The 15,850-nt window shown below is 46.0% G+C and overlaps 1 protein-coding gene across 3 annotated transcripts in view; it reads right to left on the reverse strand.

Moving 5' to 3' along the window:
- SUSD4 (sushi domain containing 4) overlaps positions 1–15,850 on the reverse strand; it is a 180,836-nt gene that overhangs the window by 25,041 nt on the left and 139,945 nt on the right. For all 3 annotated transcript variants that reach the window (XM_081224262.1, XM_081224260.1, XM_081224261.1), the window contains 2 exons: positions 11,239–11,412; positions 6,375–6,563 (listed from right to left, as the gene is read on the reverse strand). In XM_081224262.1, the coding sequence (XP_081080388.1) occupies positions 6,375–6,563; positions 11,239–11,412 (363 nt within the window). The remainder of the gene's footprint in view (positions 1–6,374; positions 6,564–11,238; positions 11,413–15,850) is intronic.

Raw genomic sequence — 15,850 nt, forward strand, 5'->3', positions numbered from 1 at the left:
CCTTGGGGAAGCCCCCGCCTAAGTCACAGCAAATGAAACCGTAGGCCCCTACGGTTCCTGGAGCGATTTGTTTCTCTGTTTGGTAAAAGCAAACACACAAGCACGACAAATTCTCCTGGGCCCCGGGGTCCACGCTCATGGTCCTCCTGGGAAGCCCGTGTCCCCACTGCCTTCAGAGTGGAGCCCAGGCACCACGTGGCAGACAATCCAACACAGCAAAAAGTGGCTCACCCTCCCCAGTTCCTTCCAAACCATAGAGACCCCCTTGGGAACCCCTTCCAGGTGGCCTCAGAGTAGGTAACAATCTTCTCTACCACCAAAGGCCCTGAAAACTTAGAAAGGGAATATTCGGAACTGAGCCCCAGCTGTGTAGAGTGAACTTTCAGAACTGCACATGGGATGGGTGAACCCAGCGGGCAGAGACCTCATGTCACTAGTTTGCCTCTGTATCCTCTGTGACTTGCAAAATACTTGGCGAACATACGAACATAAAAATTTTTACTGAACGCATACATGAATCTCACAGGCATTTATTTAAAATAGCATATTCCACTGATGTGGGTTTCTTTCTTTTCAAACTCTCATCTCACTAAATGTTTGACTGGTCCTTTCTAGATATGATCCCATCTTTTGCCCCAGAGGCTATTCAAAGAAGGACTTTTGGTTAAAGGATCCAGCCCTCTAATTTAATGGTTGGGAAACAGAGGAATCTTTAAGTGGGGAGGTCACAACCAGGGACTAAAAACTCCCAAGTTTGGGCGTCAACCATCTGTCCTCCCAGCCCTTGCTACCTGCCTCAGAGATGCAGTCATGTGAACTCTGCTGTCGTTAACCTGCTCCCAGGAATTCCTGTCAACAGATGCCCAGCACCTGTGTTACTATTTCCAGGACATTTGAAAACTTGAATGTGAACGGAGTGTTCCGATACTTAAGGCTTTTGGATGGTTCTTCCCCATGCAGACAAAGAGCCCTTTTCTGTAGCCACCTGCAGCCAGCATCCCTTGCAGCCCTAACATCACAGGGTCTATGGGATTCTGGGGAGTTAGTACCATTTCCTAGACATGTGTCTTTGCAGCCTTGCCTGTAACCGTCTGTTGCATGCTTGGTTCGTTTGCTTATTTCTATGCCCCTCCATTGCCTCCTATATTCCACCTTCAAACCATTGGGCCGGCACTCCTCACACACACTAAGGCATGTTGCCTTGGCTACTGAGCTCTACAGAGCTTCAAAATGCACAGTCCTTCCAAATGAGTAAGATGTTTAGACCCTTTCTCTTTTCCCAAAGCCCAAGCAGAGACAAAAAACACACTTCTGTTTGGCCTTCAGGGAAAAGAAGCAAAAACTCATAGATCCCCAGACAGAAATTTTCATTTTACAATTGCGATACCACCTACGAGAACTTTCCTTTCCCTCTTTCCAAATGCAGAAGCACGCACGTGCCCTTTGGTTAAGGTAGCTGTGGGCATACGCAGTGCAGTCTGTGATGACGCCAGTCTCTAGGTAACGGGATTTGTCATCTTGTTCTCCCCATTAGACTGTAAGGTCTTCAAAGTAAAGAATGAGGTCCTTTTCTTTCTCTGTAATTCCCCAGAGCCCAATTCGGTGTCGCTCTGTGCCTACCAGGTGCCCAATAAGCACTGCTGACAATGTAAGCAGAGTTCTTAGCACTTACAAATGAGAAAATGCCCACATGCACTGTCAAAGGTTTTTGTTTTTGTTTTTTTTAAAGATTTCTTGGATTAAATGCGTGCATGTGTGTGTGTGTGTGTCTGTGTGTGTATGAAAGAGAGAGAAATGCAAGCCTCAGAGATGAAGACGGCCTGAGAATGGAAAACATGAAGACACACAGAGATAAAGAAAAGCACGCAGACCCACAGCGAGAAAGACCAGCACATAGAAACCCATGGGGCTCCTTCCAGGTGCAAATTTATATATTCATGTATTTTAAAATAACGTAGCCGACAGTGTGGTCCAAGATTTTGTGATTTCAGGTGTTTTACCCCACACAACCCGGCTGTGGGAAAACAGACAGAAGACGGGTGCCATACCACTCAATAAGCCAGGTGCCACAGCCCCAGGCCTTTGAAACACGTCACCCACACCTTCCTACTGGGCCTGGGAATTCTCGCCACCTTTGGTGAGGCTGCCAGAGTTTTTCCTTCCAAATTATAAAGTCCTTCGTGAAGCCAGGCCTCAGTTATGGGATTGTTGACACTGAGTGTGACAGCTGCCACTCAACGCTGGCGCCAGCAAAGCCTGCTCCATGCCACTAGGGAGAGGAGACACCATGCAGTGGAAGAAGCCACGGCCAAGGGCTGGCAGTGTGGACAAGTCACGCCACCCTTCAAGGTGTCAGTCGCCCGGTCTGCGAGAAGACACAATCCCTGCGCAGCCCAGTGGCTGAAGTGAGGCTCTGCTGTAACGGGGTGACTCATGGGCATGTGCGGGGCAGCGGGGAGTGCTCTCTGCCACCTGGACTCATGGCCCCCTGCAGCTGGGATTTCTACAGGGAGGAGAATTGGACTAGAAGAACAAATCCCTTCCTGTGTGATAACTTTTAAATTTTTTGATGCTTTAAAAAAATGGCTATAAAAATATCAAATTGTAAAGGAATCAGAACAAATTAGATAACGCATAATTACATAATGCACCTTAGTGATGAAGATCATGAGCTTTCAAGTGGCAAAGACCCTTGTTCGAGTCCCCACTCCCCGACTTACTAACTGTGTGACCTTGGGTGAGTTACTGAATCTTTAGAAACCTGGGTTTGCTCAGCAGTAACATGGGATTAAAAATAGTACTTGTCTGGGACTTCCCTGGTGGTCCAGTGGCTGAGACTCCACATTCTCAATGCAGGGGGCCCGGGTTTGATCCCTGGTCAGGGAACTAGATCCCACATGCCGCAACTAAGAGTTCGCATGCCACAACTTAAAAAAAAAGATCCTGGGCCTCCCTGGTGGCGCAGTGGTTGAGAGTCCGCCTGCCGATGCAGGGGATACGGGTTCGTGCCCCGGTCTGGGAGGATCCCATATGCCGCGGAGCGGCTGGGCCCGTGAGCCATGGCCGCTGGGCCTGCGCGTCCGGAGCCTGTGCTCCGCAACGGGAGAGGCCACAACAGTGAGAGGCCCGCATACCGCAAAAAAAAAAAAAAAAAAAAAAAAAGATCCCATGTGCTGCAACTAAGACCCGGCGCAGCCAAACAAACAAACAAACAAACAAACAAACAAAAAACCAGTACTTGTCTCACAAAGGCAATAGGAGGACTAAATGAGATACTTTGTCAAACATTCTGATACATAGTAAGCTCTCAAGATTACTGGCAATCATTATTATTGTTCAGTACTTCCTCCCATTATCTGGGATTCATCTTATACAAACACAGTTAAAAGTAGGCAAGTAACCAAAATCTCCTCTGAACAACCAAAACGATGTTGCAATGTAAATGCATAAAAGCCTGGGTATTTTGTTCACACAGCCATGGCCAGATTCTCACTTAGTGTGACTCTGTACACAAGTCTAAGAGCACTAATAATGATGGACACTTGATCGACCACCTACTGTGCACCCGGCACTTCACTAAATGTGTTACATTTGTTATCACACTGGACCCTCCCAGTCCCACAGGTACAATCATCTCCCGCATTCTACAGATGAGGAAGTAGAGGTTGCTAGATGCTAAGTGACTTGCCCCAGGTCACACTGATTAAGTAGGAGCCTCAGGATGTGAACTCAGCCAGTCTGATGCCAACCCACACTCTAATCAATACCCTACAGCGCCTCCATGACCATCCTGGTGATCCCATCTCCAGGCTTGTGGCAGGTTAGAAAAAAGAGTTCGAGGGGTGGAGGGAACTGAAGTGACAGGTACAGTGACACGTGATGGATTGACGGATTAACAGGGGGACAGGAAAGGGAAGGGGATAAAAAGCTCACAGAGAAAGGCTTCCATGGCACAGCTGTCCAGACCCAGTCATATCAGGGGTCAGAACGCCCTAATATATATTCAAAGCCCCCGAGAGCGTCATGATTCCACAGCACAGTGTGATAATTTTCACTCTGCCATCAAGAAAAATCAAATTGTGTGCTCAGGACGACAGAAAAAAAAAATGAGGGGATGGGGGACCGTGGGTGATATATTAAAGGGGTGGGTAGATTCCCTCGGGACAGCGCATCTATGTTGAATACCCTTTGACAATTTGCATAAATAAGGCACCGCCTTTGAAAAAGATGATACACTATTCAAGTAAGAGTTAAGGAAATACCAACAGCCAGGTGTCATCTGGACACTTTCTGTTCGTGGATCCTTACCTTTTATTTTAACCCAGCTTCTATCAAGTCTTGAGACAAAAAACCCTTTAGTCCTCTCTGCCTCTCTCAGTTTAGAATCATGTCTTTGGTGCCTTTAGCCAGGGTAGCATTTAAGGGTCTCACAAACTAATTGCATCAGGTAATTGAAAGGAACATGTATTGAAAATAAGGATGTAAAGATTATTTTTTTTTAAATGGAGGAAAAAGGTATTAGGTGGCCTTCTTGTCACAGGCAGCTGTCACCTGGACTTTTAGCGTCCCCTTCGGGCACAGGACAGGTTGGCAGAGAAAAAGCGACTTGTGTTAAATCACGAGACACATTTCCAATCAGAAGCCAGTCACGGCTTCCTGTTCATAACCTTAGCTCACTGCCCCTTAAAGTGAGATTTTGTTTTATGCCTATTCACATTATATTCCCTAAGCTCCAGAAAAACCGCTTTCAAAGTCTCAAAATGAAGCTTAGAATATGATGGCTTGAAAGGTGTTTGAACTGAATTTGAAAAGATTTGAAAATAGCATTTAAAACTGATATAATTGTAACATGATACCTGTTACAGGTCCTCTAGTTCTGCTTATCTGAGCAGGGAGAAACCTCCAGGAACCAGAAAAGCCCCCATTCACCAGCAGCCCACACTCACCACGCTGGCCAGGGGTGTCCAGATGGCAGAAAAGCTGTTCCCAGTGGAAACAGAGGGGATACCCTTATCCCTCTGGGCTAGGGTTGCCAGATGTGGCAAATGAAAATACAGGACACTGAGTTATAGCTGAAGTTCGGATAAGCAAAGAATACTTGTTGACCGTGAGTAAGTCCCATCCAATAGTTAGGACATGTTCACTTTAAAAAATTATTTGCTATTTATCTGAGATTCAGATTTAACTGGGTGTGCTGTATTTTCTCTCTCTCTACTGTGGGCTCTGATCCCCTAGGAGATTTAGGATGGGTGGGAAGTAGGGGCAAGGGGGGGTTCCGTTTACCAGCCTAGGAGAAAAGCATCACGGACGGCCCCGGCTGGCGTCCTCTCTCCTTCAAGCCCCAGGCTCCCCTCTCTTCCACCCCTTCCTCCTTTCTCTCTCAGGAGGCTCCATGGCTCCAGCCAATCCAGGGTCTTCCTTAGGAGACACCTCTGATCTCTCTGGCTGTCACCCCCCATAACACACCTCCTAACCTGACCTCGTCCCACACTGAGGTGCATGCGTGGAGGCAGACGGTGCTTGCAAGAACTTGTTTGTTTCTACGTTCTACTGTGTCTGGATTTGTTTCCCAAGAAAAGCTGCAGATGGGCTTTGCGGGGGCTCTTGATTGGAGATTTCCTTTCATTTTTTTCTTTCCCCGTATAGACGCCCCCTCCCGCCCACTGTATTCAGATGCCAAGAAGTAAATCGGTGTTTGTTCCCTGCGATCATAATTTCAAGACCTGAATTAAATAAGTGAGGGCTGAGCCAGCATGCCCAGCTTGCCTAGAAGTTTCTATAGACTCTATAGACACTGGCCTGATGCCAGCAGTGGATGCTCTGACCACCTCCCACCCCGACCATTTCATACTACTGATTAGTGGTCTTTAGTGAACCACACTCAAAAATAATCACATATATTTAACAAAAGCAAGGAGGAAAGATCTCTTGGTTTCAGGCTTCCAAGTGTGTGCTTGCAGCAAAACATTTAGAGCCAAGCCATAAAATGAATAGAAATAGGAGGAAACACTGACACAACAATAAAATGAGGGGTGAGACTAATGATGCCATAATACAATCTGTTTTCATTTGGTGCAGAGAAAATTAATTTTTGAAGACATTTCATTTAACTTTGCAATATTTTGCAGTGTAACCTTTGACGCTTGAAACTTTTCTCTTTCATCCCCTTTAAGCCTGAGAATGGGGGAAGCCAGTTTTATGTCTGGCTGTAAGTATTGCTTCATGGCAGATGATCAGGCTTGTTACCTCTGCAAGCAATGTGGACTCAGGGAACAGAAGTTATTGCTGACCATAATTCTCAGCTCTTTACCTCCTATTGAAACATCCACTTTAATAAGCCAAAATTCAACTTCCAAAAGAATAAGATGTGATACCTTCCAGAGCAAGGCACCGGGGTGGGCTGGACGACCAGATAAGGTTGTGTAAGCACTCAAGATACTCCGACCCCTCGAGTTTGAATCCAGGAAAGCAGTGATAGGAGATCACAGTTCCCACTGGGAAGGAGGTCTGGAACTCGGAGATGTTCACATAGCCATTAGAAGAGGCGAGCGGTCTCAGGCAGCCTGCGACGTGGAAAAGAAAAAGGGAAGTGTCTCACGTGGTCATCTTTGTACACCTGAAAGACAAAGCACTATATGTCTTTCGGTTTCCCCCGCTGTAAACGTGGCAGGGCCTCCGAGGACTGCACACCTTGGTCTTAAATGCTCAGACCTCCTTATCTATGTACCTATTCTATTTCTAAAGCAGGTATTTGCTTTTATAGTTGCAAGTGGCATCGAGAGGGTCGGACGAGTAGGGAAGTAGTTACGGGAGGTGGAGCTGAGGATCGGGACACCCCTAACCGGTGGTTCCAGCCCTGACTGCATGTTAGAATCACCTGAGGAAAGTTTTTACTTAATTTATTTTTCATTGAAGTATAGTTGATTTACAATGTTGTGCTAATTTCTGCTGTACAGCAAACTGATTCAGTTATACATATGTATACATACATTCTTTTTTATATTCTTTTCCATTATGGTTTATCACAGGATACTGAATATAGTTCCCAGGGTGATACAGTAGGACTTTGTTGTTTATCCATTCTGTATATAAAAGCTTCCATCTGCTAATCCCAACCTCCCACTCCATCCCTCCCCCAACCCCCTCCCCCTTGGCAACCACAAGTCTGTTCTCTATGTCCGTTTCTGTTTCATAGATAGGTTCATTTGTGTCATATTTTAGAATTCACATATAAGTGATATAATACGGTATTTGTCTTTCTCTGTCTGACTTACTTCATTTAGTATGATAATCTCTAGTTGCATCCACGTTGCTGCAAATGGCATTATTTCGTTCTTTTTTATGGCTGAGTAATATTCTATTGTATATATGTACCACATCTTCTTTATCCATTCATCTGCTGATGGACATTTAGGTTGTTTCTATGTCTTGGCTATTGTAAACAGTGCTGCTATGAACATTGGGGTGCATGGATCTTTTTGAATTAAAGTTTTGTCCGGATAGATGCATGGCGGAGATTGCTAGGTCATATGTTAATTCTATTTTTAGTTTTTTGAGGAACCTCCATACTGTTTTCCACAGTGGCCCCACCTACTTGCCTTCCCACCAACAGTGTAGGAGGGTTCCCTTTTCACCTGAGGAAATTTTTAAAAACACTAATGCCTAGACCTGTGCCTGGGTAGGTATCCAGCCTGGACACCCCTATTTTTTTTAAAGCTCCCCACATAATCTTAAAGTGCCATCAGGGCTGAGAACCACTGAGGTGCCACAGAGGGAAGAGAGACTATTTCCTGTTTCAGCAGTGGTGTTGGGCAGCTTGAGAAGGTTAGGATGCAAACTGGGTTCCATGGCAGCAGATAATGGAACAGACACCTGTCTGACGTAGTGCAATGAAAGTTTTGAAAATCCCATTGTGTTTTAGGTGAAATAGGAAAGGAACATGTAACGCAGTGGTTCTCAAACTTGAGAATAACCCAGAGAGGGCTTGTAGGACAGACTGCTGGCCCACACACCCAGAGCTTCTGGTTCAGTGGGTCCGTGTGCAGCTCAAGGATTTGCACTGCTACAGGTTTCCGGGTGCTGTTGCCGTGGCACCAGGCTTTGAGCAGATGTGCTGTAGCGAGTTTGTGCACCATGCACAGAATTCTGTGTGCCATCTGAGTGAGCATGAGGCCTGGATCCCTGCTTCTGTAAAACAGTAGCTGCCTTTTGTCCTGAAGCCTGTGCAGCCCAGTAGAACATTCCTAGTGGCACAGCAGCCCACTTGGTGTGGCATCTGCTGTGATTAGTGAATTTCTTATTGGCTTCAGCAGCTTCACTGAAGGGAATAATGACCCTGCAGAGCTGTGCTCTTCCCGGGGAGAACTAATTGTGTGTGAAGTAAATAATGGATAATGGAAAAACCTACTTTCCCTTCCAATCACCAAGCACAAACTATATCACGCAGGCACTGCAGCAGATGACGGAACTCCTCTCTTAAGATGACTTTGTGACACATTACAATACAAGCGTCGAAGAGCTGCGTATTCAGCGAACTGCTCGGGTCGGCGCCTTAGACTGTGGCATCTGTGTCTGTATCAGAGCAGCCACAGACACCACAGTGAGGGGTGCAGAATGCAGGAGGCATTCACTCTGGGACCATCAAGGGTCAACCTGCACTGCTGCATCCTGGTGTCCTGGAGCCCCGCAGACCCCACAGACCCCAAAGATCCCTGCCCGGAACAAGCCACACTTAGGATGGACCAGATCAGAAACGCATGGTGCCCAGCCATCCTTTGGGCAGTCCCAGCGGTCTTAAAGGATTTTTTTCTTTTCAGAGCTGAAAACTGACACTGTTCATGGCAAAAGTAATATGTGTGAAGGGAGTTTGGCAATCAGGCATAAAAAGGATCAATAATTGAGAAAAAAAAAAAGGTAAGCAAATCAACACCAACAAGGGAATGTGTTAGACCCTGAGCAGGGTTCCAATGTGTGGGCACACGGGACTGTGCCCCTGCCTCCTTCTGGGAAGGAGTGTGGTTCTAAGCTACCCATGTGGATAGACTGCATCCCCTAAGTAAAAAACAAACTCTGACCCACAGGGAGCAGGAAGCATCAGCACATGGATCTCTAAAACACAAAGTTCTGGGGAAAAAACGGCCTTGGAACGGTTCCCACCTCCGACCCCAAAAGGAGATGAAAGGGGTTGGAACACGTGCAGCCAATCAGAGAAGGAAAGCTATGCCTACTCTTGGTTGGAGGACAGCCTGTCCTAAAAATACGGTAGAAAACTGGCTTCGACTCAATAGTTGAATGTGATTTCTATTTGCACTTCGAGATAATAGAGAGACGGTTCCTCAGGCTGTAGCCCCTGGATCTATAGGTGCAAATAAAAATTACAGGATGAAATGTCACTCTAAGGGCCAATTATATAGCTCCCGGGGGCTCGAGAGGTGTGAGGCTGTCTAAAGCAACCCTGCTGTGCCCACGCGGGTGGACGGCAAGGTGCAGGGGCTGGAGGGGGGTATCAGGGCCCAGACCAGGGGCACCTCCTCTGTGGGGACCGAGGGCTCTGAGGAGGGCTGAAGGTGGGCTGTGGGCTGTATTGCTGTTTGAAGAAGCACACCTTCCAAGAGCGGCCGGCCAGCTCTTTTGTTGCTGCAAAAAACATCGAAGCCGTGTTATGACTGAGATTTAGTAAGGGGCGTTAGAGGGGAGGGGCAAGAGAGCACAGACAGAGCAAGAGGCAAGCCTGCACCTGAACTCGTGACAATGACACCCCAAGATGTCTGTCACCATAGGGCATTTGAAAAAAATCACTGGGATAGGGCCTCCCTGGTGGCGCAGTGGTTGAGAGTCCGCCTGCCGATGCAGGGGATACGGGTTCATGCCCCGGTCTGGGAGGATCCCATATGCCGCGGAGCGGCTGGGCCCGTGAGCCATGGCCGCTGGGCCTGCGCATCCGGAGCCTGTGCTCCGCAACGGGAGAGGCCACAACAGTGAGAGGCCCGCATACCGCAAAAAGAAAAAAAAAAAAAAAAAAAATCACTGGGATAGAAAGAACTCCTAAAGAAGCAGACTGTATTGAAGGGATGTAAAAGGAAATTGAAAGGGCGGGAGAACCGAAAGACAAGTGGAAAAGATGAAGGCGAGAAGGGGTTGGAGTCTGAAATCATTTTCTTGGCCGTTCCTCGGATAGGGCCGCAGGACTGGAACGAATCCATGGTTAATAAAGTTCATTTGGATAAACAGCCCCACCTAAAAGCCGGCTGCTGATTCTGTGGAGAGTCTCTAAGAGTATAAATAAATCACGTGTCTCCTTTAAGAATGTAACACATAACACGCTAAACAACCCCGAAGCTTCTGGGGAGAACTGCAGGAGGGTGAGGACCTGGGCTGCCTCTGTCCTCCTAATCCTGAAGCCTTTGTTTCTTCAAGGGGCCGTGACTCTTAAACTCTCACATAAGGAAATGATTTATTTCCAGCTATGGGTTGCACAAAGCAATGTCTGCCCGTCATGATTTCCAAGCAGAAAGTTGACATCCGTCTCAACTTTAACATGCCAGTGCTTTTGGTGTAAATAAGATTGCTAGCCTTCTCCCTTGGATTATGAATTATGCATGGGTTTTTTAGTCCTTTGGTCCAAGTCACATGTCAAAAAATAAAATCAGAATTAATGGAACTCGAGGGCTTATTTTCACAAACAGGGGGCCCTCTGTGTCGGCCCAAGCAAATTTTAAAAACGCAAGAGGATAAATATTCATCGTATGGTTTGGATGAAATTTGAATTTGATTATTTTTCTGCTCCTCATGCATTATAAAAAAAGGATAACATTATTAAGAGAAAATAGCCTCTCTAAGATTGGCTTTAAATATATTCACACCACAACCGAAATCAGTATAAATGCTGTTATTTCCATTAAATATACAGTAGTTCATCATTGTGTTCACAGCCCAGTTGCAAGGCTCCTAATTCTGCAACGACTTTTGGTTTCTTAGAATAAAGGAGACATCCAACACGCTAAAGAATAAGGTATTTCCCATTTAAACTTTAAAGTTGGGAGTATAGAGCTGGAGAGAAGCACAGGGAATTGTGGGAAGATTCCAAACACAGAGCTGTGGTGATCAGAGTGCAGTACGGCTGAACCATGGGGTGTGCGTGGCTTTGTGTTTCCCCCTGTCATCCTATTAGAGAAACGTGTACACACTCCACAGTCAAGTCTGAAAGAACAGCTGAGAACCACAGCCTCAGCCCCGTACCTTGACAGATGGGCAGATGGTCCCATGTTCCGTCATCACGACATAATGAAGCCATGTTGTACAGGTCAGGGTACCGGATCTTGAATCCTTCATGACAAGTGATGATTAATTTATCTCCATGTCTGTATGTCTTGTTATGAATCTCGGCATCTTCAATTTGCGGGATGCGGCAATCTGCAATTGCGTAAAAAGGATACATTATTTTTGGAATTCAAACAGTTGTGGTTCACAGCTTCACAAGAAAGCTCTTATTTTCACACCTGGTCTCAACCTACACGGCGATCTGATAAATGGTGCCTTATTTATCACTAGACTCAGGTCCCAAGGACAAGCATTAGAAGCTGCAGAACCTGCTTCACAGAGAAATAGGAAGAGGGGTCGAGGTGCCGAGGTCCAGGTCCAAAAGGAACCTTGTTTTCCGCCCGCGACACTTTACACTCTACAGTTGAGCTTACAAGCAATTTTGGAAGCGAGTGAAGAAAGACAAAAGCTGGGGACTCACCTGAACTATCTAGCTGGTTGCCCACTTGGCTGTGTTTGTGGACCGTGCACTGCACCAAACAGCCTGGCTGGCTACTCTCGCCTGGTCCTCCCGCCTCTGCCTGTGGGGCGAGGGCCTGGGCCTGATAAGAAAATGTGCTTTGCAGAACAGCAGGGGGCTGAGCTGGGGCTGCATTTGCTACTGGCATTTCCCATCCACCTTATCTGTTTTTAAAAAGATAATAAATAGAGCAGCACATACTACTGCCAATATCACAAAAGACTCAGAGAAAGCAACTGTTGCCTTTGAAAAATGGAGTCAGAGCAGAATGCAGGTGGCTGGGAGGGGAAGAGGAGACGGGGTCAGGAGAAGGGTGTTGGGGGGACACTCATGCAACAAAATGATTAAAAGAGAAAATAAAACTAATCAATCGTGGGGCTTCCCTGGTGGCGCAGTGGTTGAGAGGAGTCTCCTTGCTGATGCGGGGGACACGGGTTCGTGCCCGTGCCCGGGAAGATCCCACGTGCCGCGGAGCGGCTGGGCCCGTGAGCCATGGTCGCTGAGCCTGTGCGTCCGGAGCCTGTGCTCCGCAACGGGAGAGGCCACGACAGTGAGAGGCCCGCGTACCGCAAAAAAAAAAAAAAAAAAAAAACCAAAAAACTAATCAGTCGTTAACTATCCGCTTCTAACTCTAGCTACCTCCAGTTTACTCTGCGGGCCAGTCCACTCTGCGCTGGGAAGTTGGGGTCCTGCTCCCTCTGGCCCTGCCCCCTCTAAACACCGCCCAACTAATCCCATCTAATTTTTTTTTAAAAATGTATATCAGAGTAGAGTTGATTAACAATGTTGTTGTGTTCGTTTCAGGTGTACAGCAAAGTGATTCAGTGATACGTATATATGTACCTTTTCAAATTCTTTTCCCATGTAGATTATTACAGAATGTTGAACCGAGTTCCCTGTGCTATACAGTAGGTCTCTGTTGGTTATGCATTTTAAATATAGCAGTGTGTACACGTCAGTCCCATCTGGTTTAAGTCACTTTGTTCACCATGTGTCTCTCTTCATCTCCTGTTTTAAAGTCTCTGATTTTACATACATATATGCTTGTAAGCATGAGCTATTTATTTATTTCTACTTTTAGAGTCAGGTAGATGAGTTATGTTTCCAGTTTGCTGCTTCTTAGTTTTTTGAAACAAGGCAAAATTTTAAAAAACAGCACTTTGATGATCATAGAAGCTTCCTTCAGAAATTTTTCAGTGGGTTTCTCAGCCACTCCCCAAAGCCTGTTGAATCCAGAATAGGTTGGAATAGTTTTAATAGGAAGTCTGACCTTCAAGTTCCTCTAAGCTTTGAACGGTTAGCTCTAGGATGATGAGCCTCGGGAAGCCTGACGCAGGTGGCTGGGCTGAGGATGCCTCTGCGAGCTGGGAACTTGGGTACCTTTCCAAAGAGCCTGTCCCGGGAGCTTTGATGTGGGGTTGAGGCTGGGTTTACTGGGAGCAATCTGACCACAATGGACTTCAGAAAACAGAATGTTAGTGACGGGAAAGCCTCGGGCAGAAGAGGCCTCCCAGGCAGACGAGGGCCCTGGCAGCTGAGAGCGCAGGGGTGGTGGCCATTCACCATCTCCTGTGAGTCCTCCGGAGGCAAACGCTTGCGGGCCCGGCTCTGCCTTGATCTCAGCCCTCGTTCCCACCGTTAGCTCGAGAGCAGCGACTGTGTCGCCACTTCCTCTGACGTTCCCTCCGTGCCTCCAGACCTTTGTACACACCTGGCAAAGAAAGGCTGAGGGAAGCCATGCGGGCGGACCTTTGCCCGAGAACGCTGTGCGCCTGCAGCCCCCTCGAGAGGCTGATTAACAGGCTTTCGGGGCAGTCCTGGCAGCTAAGCCTTCCCCTGAGGAAACCCATCATCAGCTCTTCCCTTTGCCTATGGATTTCAACAGAGAGAGTCTTGGCTGGAGAACTGGGTTCTGGTTTCAATCTTACTTCTCATTTTTGTGTCTCAGGCTGCAGAAAGAGGTTTTCTAACTGTTCATGTTTAACCAACAGTTTTTCTGCAAGAATAGCTGAATTCCTCTCAAATCAATCCCAGAATAATGATGACGGGAGTCACAGATAATTGACAGTTCTCTGCACACCGCTGCTGCCTTCTTCTTCATGGAAAATGTGAATTACATTTTTTTCAATATCGCTATGCAGAAATTATTCACAGCAAATAAAAACACATTTGTCAAGGCACCCGTCTGTAAAATCTGGGCTGTAAATAGATCCTGTGGTAGTAACTTATATGACTAACAGTTATTTTCATGGTTGACTTAAAACTTATTCAAGAATTAACCAGTATACTCAGGAGGTGGCCAACTAGTGGCAGTAAACTCAATGGACAGAACTGGGCATTTGGACACTGTGACATACGGACACTGGCTGACCAGGAGCGGAAGCACCCAAGCCTTGTTTTCAAGAGTGGCTTCTCTGCATAGTGGTCTATAGTATAGAATGCTTTGAACTTCTAATTAGAATGTCACGTTTCCATCGGCAGGAGCCTGGGAATATAGGTTCAAAGGGAATTCATAGCCTCCCAAATGAGAGTAATTATGTACTCTACTCAAAGAAGAGTCAGCATAGAGAGTGATATAAGGCCAATTTACTATGTGAGTGGAACCCCATATCCACTGGGGAGTCGAAAGTTGGAGTTCAAACTCCACCAAGGTAGAGAGGCCAAAAGCGGCCATGCCCTACGCATGAGCACAAAACTCAAACAGACCATCTCTAACAAAGCCTAACCTAAACCTTGACAGGAGAAAATACCATCCAGAGCCTTTCTAGTTATTTTTATCCAGAATGTCTGGCACCTAATCCCCCCAACTGAAGGAGGGTGAAGTAGAAAGAAGGCTTTGGAATAAATATATGTCCTAACCAGTTATCGGTAGCAGTCAACAACTCTGGACCTTATTTCTCTGGAAAGAAATAAACCAAGATCCTTAGTCTCTGAAAAGAAACATGCAATCTTCATCAATTCTAAAGTTTCATATAGAAATAACATGATTTTCTATAGCACAAATGCATACAGCTGACACAAAGAATTTGTAAAAACTGCTTCAAAAATATTGTTACCAAAGAAATATACCTATGAAAAAAGGTCTATCAATAGCTGATTCTGTCAAGTAGAATCAGGTCAACAGTCAAAACTTTTGTCTACAGGGTATCAATGGGCACTTTGGAGATAAATTTGAGGGATATCAAAAGCTTCCATTCCAGAAATCATTTTTCACCAGCCTATCACTATCATTATTTTTGTATCTTGCTACTACTAACAATGAGGTTTTAATATGATAAATAAATAACAGAGTGGATAAAAGGCCCTAAGGCAGTACTACACATGTATACCTACGTACAAATCAATTGATCAGATTTAGGTGCAGAGAGCAGAATCCTAAAGGATGGAGCAGGAAAGAGAAAGAGGAATTTTAAAGAATATGTGCCATGTGTTAGATTTACTTCTCTTTTATTTAATTAATTAAGTAAATAATTTTTATAAATTTATTTATTTTATTTATTTATTTTTGGCTGCACTGGGTCTTCATTGCTGCGCACGGGCTTTCTCTAGTTGCGGTGAGCGGGGGCTACTCTTTGTTGCGGTGCACAGGCTTCTCATTGCAGTGGCTTCTCTTGTCGCGGAGCACAGGCTCTAGGCACATGGGCTTCAGTAGTTGTGGCACACGGGCTCAATAGTTGTGGCGCACAAGCTCTAGAGAGCAGGCTCAGTAGTTGTGGCACACGGGCTTAGCTGCTCCACAGCATGTGGGATCTTCCCGGACCAGGGCTTGAACCCGCGTCCCCTGCATCTGCAGGCGGATTCTTAACCACTGAGCCACCAGGGAAGTCCCAGATTTGTTTCCCTTTAAAATGTTAGTTATACATGAAAACAAATCTGATTCCTTAAAAATGCTACGTTTCAACATCAATATGCCCCCCAAAGTGTTCCTAGGAACATGAATACATGATACACACTCAGATTCACAATTCATATTAGCATATTAAAGCCTCTGCAAGCCTTGCTATAAAGAATTCTACTGGATTTTGTTGAAGCCAGCACTTGTAAAGCTTATTATTCATCCATCAGTTCATT

Source organism: Mesoplodon bidens, assembly GCF_964165515.1.
Source record: "Mesoplodon bidens genome assembly, chromosome: 2".
Lineage (NCBI taxonomy): Eukaryota > Metazoa > Chordata > Mammalia > Artiodactyla > Ziphiidae > Mesoplodon > Mesoplodon bidens.